At 37.4% G+C, this 8,714-nt stretch overlaps 1 protein-coding gene across 1 annotated transcript; it reads left to right on the plus strand.

The window, feature by feature from the left end:
* Positions 1-423: 423 nt before the first annotated feature.
* Positions 424-8,454, plus strand: LOC102037953 (programmed cell death 1 ligand 2). The gene is made up of 6 exons (XM_031060772.1): positions 424-481; positions 1,817-2,179; positions 3,218-3,499; positions 4,833-4,973; positions 5,750-5,791; positions 7,911-8,454. Exons 1-6 carry the CDS (start codon positions 427-429, stop codon positions 7,991-7,993), a joined length of 966 nt encoding a protein of 321 aa, XP_030916632.1. The 5' UTR covers positions 424-426; the 3' UTR covers positions 7,994-8,454.
* The last annotated feature ends 260 nt before the right edge of the window (positions 8,455-8,714 follow it).

Consider the following 8,714-nt stretch of genomic DNA (forward strand, 5'->3'; position numbering starts at 1 on the left):
TAGTAGAGACAGTTATAAAATCTGCTTGTGTTTGTTCATGAATCTCTTCTACATGGGAGAAGTCAATTGCAATTGATTATTATTTGTGGATAGTAAAAAATATAAAAGCATTTCCCTGTCAGACTATTTGAAACTGCCTGCAAGCTACAGATCCTGAAAATGTAATGACTGAAATTGTGGAATTGTTTCATTTCTCTTTATTGCCACTGTTTCTTTGCCATTGGTTCATATTCTTTGTGTGTGCATGAGTTGCTCCAATACAGATTTTCCCAGTTTCTGCTGCTAGCCTAGAGTTTGTTTCTTTTTTTGCTGTCTATGAGCTGTGATGGATTTTAAAGGCTAGCATGGCTCTGATCTGCCTCAGCAGAAGGTAGTTGTTGCAAGTTCTAATGCAATTCTACTTTTATTTCAGATCTACCTGAGAAAATGTTCCAAATTCTCACAATACTGTTACTGGAAACACAGATCTCCGTGGTTTCACGTAAGAGAGAAACTGCCTTTCAATTTCACTAACAGAACTAATGCAGCTTTTAGTATGTGGGCTTCAGCATCTCCAGCAATACTTGCATGAATAGTCAGTAATGTCTGGAGCCTCTGCTTTCCATCTTATAGAAGGCACAGGCACTGACTGAGCACAGGATTGGTGTCTGTCACTTTCCAGACAAGATAGGTGTCTGTCACTTTTCAGGCTTCTTTAACATATTGTGTATTGGCAGCTGAGATGTCCAGCATCAGTGCCATGGCTGTGAGGAGAATGACCAAAGCAACCAGTGCCCACTGGGAAGTGTAATATGGCATGAAGTATAATCACTTGTGCTCCCCTGCCCATGCCTGTAGCAGAAGCAGCTTGGCTAAAACCCAGAAGGAGCTTGGCACTTTTTCACATAATTTTCTCCCTTGCTACAGTTGTATTACAGGAAATAAACAAACATTGCTAAGAAGAACCTAGCAATGCTAAGGTTTCCCTGTAAGTATTTCAGAGATACATAAAATAAAAAGAATGCATAAACAGTTGCATGGACTTCTCTTTGCAATGTCACTACCAACACTTCCAAGTGCTCCTGAATTGTCTACCAAAACATGGCACATCCAATATGGAAAGTAGTAACAAAGTATATTGAATGATGTACTAGAAATAACTCTGCCATATCAAGTACACTTTAAGATGGCAACCTATTGATAACAATATTAATTTCAGATTGGGTGAATGGCTAAGATTATTTTGATATATTTTCTGTAATACTGTTGCACGTATCTGAGAAAACACGTGAGATCAAATGATACTCACATGGTTCCACGTTTGTGGAGACTGTAATTACTACATATAAATTTTGAGCTATACACATTTATACAGTGCAACAGGAACAGGATACTATACTGGTATTTCTTTTTGTAAAAGACAGCGACATTAGATTTACAATTTCCACAATTAATTGTTGCTTTTACTACAACCTTAGGACATGTAAGAGATCATATCACAGTTTGATAAAAATGGTCCCTGTGTAACCACTGGCCTAGCCTTAAGTTACTCATAAAATGCAAAAAAACCCCAAAAAACAAACAAAACCCACCACAAAAAACTTGGTCATTCTGCCCTCATCTTTCAGATTCTGTAATCAATACAGAATATAGATGATTTGCTATTATTGCTACATGGTAAAAATATTAGTGTGAATATGAACAAAAATGATTAAAACTTTTAGTCAAATCAGTAGCCATATACCCCTGACTGTGTGGCACAGTTTTGCCCAACTTTAAAGAAAATCAGAACATATTTTGATGAAACAAATGAAACTGTTCTCTTTTCCTTACATAGCTTTATTTACAGTTGAAGTTCCTCAACAGCTCTACACTGTAGAGTATGGGAGCAACGTGACCATGGAATGCAGATTTCCTGTGAATGGCTCAGTGGATCTAAGACTTCTGACTGTTGTTTGGGAGCAGAAAAGGCAGGGCTTGTTGAAATCAAAAGAGGTGTACACATTCCGCAATGGGAAGGCACTCCGTCCATCTCAACATCCTGATTACGTAGGAAGAGCATCACTTCTGCACAGTGAACTGAAGCTGGGACGAGCCATCCTCCAGATCACCAATGTTAAGATCACAGATGCAGGATCATACCTTTGTCTCATTGACTACCAGGGCGTGGACTACAAGTATATTGCTTTGGAAGTAAGAGGTGAGTGGTTAAATTAGATGTCATTGTATAATCATTGAGATGTCTCTACTAAATTCCTACAGGCTTGTAGAAATTGGTTAATTTGAAGGAATTTGTTGCTAGTCGTCCCATCAAGACTTTGTGCTCAGCCCCTAGCTGAACCAAAACAGTTGTCTTAGTGGTGGCTAGCCTTTCAACAGCTGAGCTCCTCCCAGAGCATCTGGTGCAGGGGAGGGACACCATCTGTTCTCTCTCCTTCCATCCTTCTTTCTACATCCTTCTTCTCCAGCGCCACCACCTCCCTCCCCTCCTTTGATCCCCTTGTTGGGCCACCCTGTGGTCATTCCAAAAAGTTTCTCAGAGACGCTTTGATACACTTATGAATTCTGCTGCAATGACCCAAGTGGCTGGGAATTCCCCAAGTGACTGCATTTCCCAGAGCAAGGACATGTGATTTTCTGTGTCCATTGAAGCCAAATGGCATTAGTAATTAATGTATATGTAAATGGAAAGTAAGACAGACTAGATCTTTGGTGTTTCCCACTAGTTGCATGTCTGTGTGATGCAAGGCAGCATTCATTTCCCTCACAGATATTTAAATAAAAATATTTTTCAAATGCAAAAATGGACACAGACATTCTTAAGACCCACATTAGTTCCTATGAAAAGTCAATTTTTTTCTAATAGGTTGAAAATATTACACTGTTTATAAGCTTTGTAAAACAGACATGAAATCAGGCTTTCTGGAAGTGGCATATTCTAAATGTGAAAATAAGAGTCCCATAAGATTCCACTTGTCTCCTCTGTCTTAATAAATCATAAATTTAGTGTCAATTCTGCCCTGCATAAAGTACTGAAGTGTGTTCTTTTGCTGTAGGCATGGTAAGGATTGAATAATCCATTTTGCATTGTTCTACAAAACATCCTTCATAATTTTAAATAAGTGTTCCACAGATATAGCCAGAGACAATGCATAGGATTAAAAGGAAGCAGGGAAAGTGAAGTGGGAAAATGACTGTTGTTGAATACAATAATTTCACTCAACAACTTCTCATGCAGCATCTTACAAGAGAATAAATACTCATGTAATGAAAATACCACGTGAAGACAAGTTTGTTTTTATGTGCCAGTCAGAAGGCTTTCCTCTGGCAGAGGTTTTCTGGCAAAATGAGAACTTCAATCTCAGCGGATTTGTAAATACCACCTATACACTGACTGCAGATGGTCTCTACAATGTCACCAGCATCCTGACATTCAAACCAAATATGAGTGAGAACTACACGTGTGTCTTCTGGAATAAAGAACTGAATGGAGAAACTTCAGCTCACTTTTCCACTTTAGGTTCGTATGACCTTAAACTTGTACGTGGCAGTGTTCATACATACATCATGTGCTATGCTCCATCACTGGAGTTCAGTTCTAGAAATCAGTGTAATATTGATTCTTGGTAAACTGAACAAGTCAGTATTATTTTTGTCTTTGAAGTCTCAGCTAGCTTGCACTCCAACTAACCAGTCTGTATTTTTCTGTATATTTTAATTTTAGAATAGCTTTCCTTATTTTCCTGACAATACAGAGGGAATTTTTTCAGCTGCACGGGCATCTTCCCTGATAGTCTCCTACTTAATTGTTCTATCTAGCTGTCTATCTTGACTTCAGCAAGGCTTTTGACACTGTCGCCCCTAATATCTTCATGGCTAAGCTCAGGAAATGTGGGTTACATGAGCAGGATCCAGACCTGGTAAATTACAGAGTCCACAAGGTTGTGATCAGAGGAATAGAACCCAGATGGAAGCCTGCTGTCAGTGGCATTCCCTAAGGATCAATACTGGGTCCAGTCTTATTCAATTTATCAACAAACCAGACAAAGGAATCAAAGGCACGCTCCACAGGTTTGCTGGTGACTCTAAACTGGGTACAGTGGCTGACCCACCTGAAGGGTCTGCTGCCATTCCATGGACCTTGATCAGCTGGAGGGTTGGGCAGAGAGAAATCTATTAAGTCTAAGGTCCTGCACCTAGGGAGGAATTGCCTCATGTTCCAGCACAGGCTGGGGCTGACATCTGTGAAGTGGTTCTGCAGAGAAGGACCTAGGAATCCTGGTAGACAAAAAGCTCTCCATGAGGCAGCCAAGAAAGCTAATGGTATCCTGGGGCACATTAGGAAGGACATTGCCAGCAGGTTGAGGCAGATGATCTTGCCCCTTTACTCAGCAGTAGTGAGGCCACATCTGGAGTGCTGTGCCCAGTGCTGTGCCCAGTTCTGGGCTCCTCAGGACACGAGAGAGAGGAGGTACTGGAGAAGGCTCAGCAACAGTCACAAGGATGATGAGGGGTCTGAAGCATCTCTTTTATGAGGAGACACTGTTTAGTTTGGAGATGACTGAGAGGAGGTCTCATCAATATATAGAAATATTTCAAAGGCAGATGTCAATAGGATGGTGACAGACTCAAATGCCATAAAAATGAAAGATCTGACTGGCTTTTTAAAAGGCTTTTCACAGTAATAATTCAGAACAAATTACTCATGATATGAGTGTAAATCACTATGTTGATAAAATTTAAGAATCCTTTGTTCAGTCAGAGCAAGACTTTGGAGAAACAGAACCAATAACTTGATAAACAATGCCTGTTTTGTAGGTTATAAATTTACTTTCCTTTAATGTTTTTAACAGCTTTAATGAGTACACAGTATAGTGGACAAAAATTCCTGATCTCTTTAATCATCCCCACATGTGTGACTGTAGCTGTCCTTCTCTCTGCACTAATAATATTTCAGAAGAGAAAATCATTCAAGAATGAGCAACCCAAAAAAGGTACATTTTACTTCAGATAGTGAAGTTTTCACTATTTCTTTACTTTTTCCTGTGAACAACCTTGAGGAAATTTTAATAAGGTACACTTGCATGACTTTGGTCACATTTTATTTCTAGATGACAAGAGGGTAGAATATGAGATCTTGGGTAATTTGAGTTGGGTTTTTTTTTCCTCACTGTGTTATGTATGTGAGACAAGGTGCATGGAAAGATACATTTTTAAAGCTGACCAGTTAGTATTCTGTACAGAGCACAAACTTTGCCTTGTGTGAGGAGGACTGTAAAAGCATAGTTTGAACAGTGTTTTCTTCATAGCTACAAAGACACTGTGGCTACAGTATATTACACAGAACTTTTATTTTTCAACTCCATTATGACTCTACAACTAAAATGGTGTGATACAGGACTACTGCAGTATTTCCTTCCTTGTTTGCATGTGCAGTAGTAGAAAACTAATAAAGCAAACAGACTATTATTCTAGTATTTTTTTGCACATGAACAGACTCTAGTAAACCAGAATATATGTATTTCTAGTCATGAAAGGAGAGTCTTAACATTATGACTTCAGAATTTGATTCAAGTTTTGTAAAGTTTTTGATTCAAGTTTTGTAAAACAAAATAAATGTAGAGAAGTTTATTTATTTGATATGATTTAATAACAACTCTGCTTACAGCTCAGTTTAATCTAAAGATTTGTTGGGTAGTTATAGTTACAATATAGTTTCTTTCAAATCTAGAAATGTTTATGCTAAATTTGTATATATTTACTTTAACAGATAGGAAAAGAAAACTGAATCCTAATGCAAAGGATGAGAACAGTAAGTCATAGGCAATTTTTAAAATTTACATTTAAAAATTTTTAATTTTTTTAAAATTTTAATTTTTTTAAAAATTTTTTTTTACAGATTTTTCTTTCTTACATCTAAAATCTTAAAAAATATGTAGATTGAAACCTAAATAATGTTACATCAGAATAGAGGGCAGTTTTGAGTTTAAATTCTTTTATTCTTGAGTTTTTTAAAAATGCAGTTTCTGAAGTTTTGACTTTCTCTTGGGCAATGTAAAAATTTATAAATATTGGTTTCCTTTCACTGAGGTACCAATAGGTTTCATATACAACTCAGCACACACCTCTGTATACTATCTGGGGTTCTAGTAGTCTTGGCTGAGAAGGATACTCACAGAAAGCTGATTGTTTTGGATAGCATCAAGATTGTTGTAGCAATAGTCTTATACTTTTAGATCAGGCTACAGGTTTTAACAACAAATAAAATGATACCTCATTTATCTGGAATATTATATCATCTCCTAGGCTACTTCTTGTCCTGTGAGAATCTGACTTGCCGAGACATCCAGAAATTTTTACATTTCAGAGGGAAGACAATACTTAAAAATCTGTCAGGATAAATCTAACTGTTTCATACTAAAATTGAACTGAAAAAAAAAAGATATGACCATAGAAAATGATAAATCATTATGACAAGAAAAGTCTTAATACATAATACACCTACTGACATAAATCAATTTTTTTACCTAGAGATAACAGTTTGACAGGCTAATGCACTGTGAGGTGAGAGGCTGTGGTCAGTGTTAGGTACAGAGGTACTTGGTTCAGCCATAATTCCCTTGGTGTCCAAGCAGACCCTCACATAGTGTATTGAGGTCAGCCCTGAGGCTGCCAAGGACCTCAAATGGAATAATACTGTCATGCAGCTAACCAAGTGAACACAGAGACAACTCAGGGCTTTTCCAAGTACAGGACTTTTTTGAGAATCCACCCATATTTCTCACTGCTAAAAAAATACATGAAGTCACCAGCTTAAAAAATGAATTTTGTAGGTGAAAGATAGAGATTGGATGAAGAGAGTATGAATTCGCTGGTTTCCAAATCACCTCAGGTTGTCATGGCTGCATCTTAACTGTAAGCGTTTGATCCACTGCCATCAGTAGATATTACAATTGAAACAACAGTTTCAGAAAGACACTTTCAGCTTCCAGAAACCTTGCTGCAGGCAGTCTCATTCTTATTTTTCATGTGACAGTGTGAAACTTTAGTGGCATTATGCCATGCACTAATGAACACAAGCTCAAGGCAAGCAGCATTCTGAAGAACAGCGTGTCCGGACATCATTCCAGGGCATATTGTCCGAGCATAGCTTGGCTTCCCCTGGCTTTTTGTATTACTTTTGTATTTTTCCCCTTTGTACCCTCTTCTGTGCACTTAGTGAAATGAAGAAATTAAAGGAGACAAGGCCATTCTTTGCGGTTTTACTTCTTCATTTTAATGACAAAAAAACTTTGTCTTACTTGCAACATGCAGTAAGTCAGATGACAAACATTTATATTTCTCAGCATTGGATGTTTTTAAGAAACCCTGGAAAGAACCTTTTTTCCATGATGAGTAGGTAGTTGAAGCATAAACCCACAGATACTTTACCACAGTGCCTTGGAAATGACCCATACAGTCCTGGTTACAGTAACAAGGACTGTTAATGTTACCAGTTTTAACTTATAGCTCAAGCTGTATCAGAACTGAATACATAGGACACTTAAACTCATCACTGAAGTCCCAGTTCTGCACACTTTTAATCAAATGCACATATTTACTGACAATCACTACCATGGATGCTCTCTAAACAAATTTCAGTTTTGCTATTTGTTCATTTATATGGCTGAAAATGAGTGATAGCTTTGTTGTAATAGAAAATTCAGAATTTGGACTATAGATGAAAGAGGTAATTCCTCAGAAAAGATCACAGCAGATGTTCTTGTAAATTATAACAGCTTTAAGGAGCCATTGTAACTTAGCATGACAGTCTCCTGATAACCAGGAGACTGAGCTTTCACTCTTTATCACTCAGTTGTTAAAATCAGGCTTTTTATTCTTAAATCACTGCAGATTTTTAAACTAATACTATTGCATTTTCTTTCTTTAAGGTGATGATTTTAACTCTCAGACTGAGGCTTTATACTTGTCAACTGCCACAGCTTCAAGAGACAGTGGGAGTGTGGGTCTGTGAAAATTCTTCATCTACATGCCGTAATTTGCACTTTTTCCATCAGTTTTGGGGGACTTCAAAAGAAAATTACAGCACTTTAGCCTTAGGATAAACAGTGTACTCATGGGGATGTATTTACACTGTAGCAATGGAAAGCTATGCCTCCTCAGATACCACATCTTCTTGAAGTTACTGAGAACTATGCTGTCACGAAATGTGGTTTACCACTGTGGAGAGGTCAGCTCAGTGCCTTTGATACACTTTATTTTTGGACTTACTGTTGCTCAAGGGATTTTTCTTTAAGAATGCCTTTATCAACTGTTCCAGTCTCAGGAATGGTGCTTGGAGTAAAAAATCTTGTGGAAATTGAATAAAAGCTGTAAATGCTATCTTATGTCATTTATCTTTCTGGTGGAAACATCCTTACATGTCCATATCCCATTTCCAAATTTTCTAACACATTAAACTGTGTATTACCAGAAGTACCCTCTCACATCATTGTATGCACTTGTATAACGTGTATCATTGCAACAGCTAGAAGATATTTCATATCACAAGAGCAATAAGAGGTTGAAATCAAATCAAAGGACAGACAAAAGAAACCAAAACAACCCAACCCAATACTAGCAATAAATCAACATTATGTTGCATAAGAGAATTTTAATGTTTATATAAAACCTCACAAGTAAATCAGGTAAAAAACCATGAACCGTGATATTATGCTACATAAAAAGTTTCAAAT

Source organism: Geospiza fortis, unplaced genomic scaffold (genome assembly GCF_000277835.1).
Source record: "Geospiza fortis unplaced genomic scaffold, GeoFor_1.0 scaffold491, whole genome shotgun sequence".
Lineage (NCBI taxonomy): Eukaryota > Metazoa > Chordata > Aves > Passeriformes > Thraupidae > Geospiza > Geospiza fortis.

Bases quoted from the DNA above. Each gene is read 5' to 3' on its own strand.
- LOC102037953 (XM_031060772.1), top strand. From the start codon at position 427: ATGTTCCAAATTCTCACAATACTGTTACTGGAAACACAGATCTCCGTG. The intron at 3,500-4,832 runs GTTCGTATGACC...TGTTTTTAACAG, and splicing joins AGCTCACTTTTCCACTTTAG to CTTTAATGAGTACACAGTAT. The intron at 5,792-7,910 runs GTAAGTCATAGG...TCTTTCTTTAAG, and splicing joins TAATGCAAAGGATGAGAACA to GTGATGATTTTAACTCTCAG.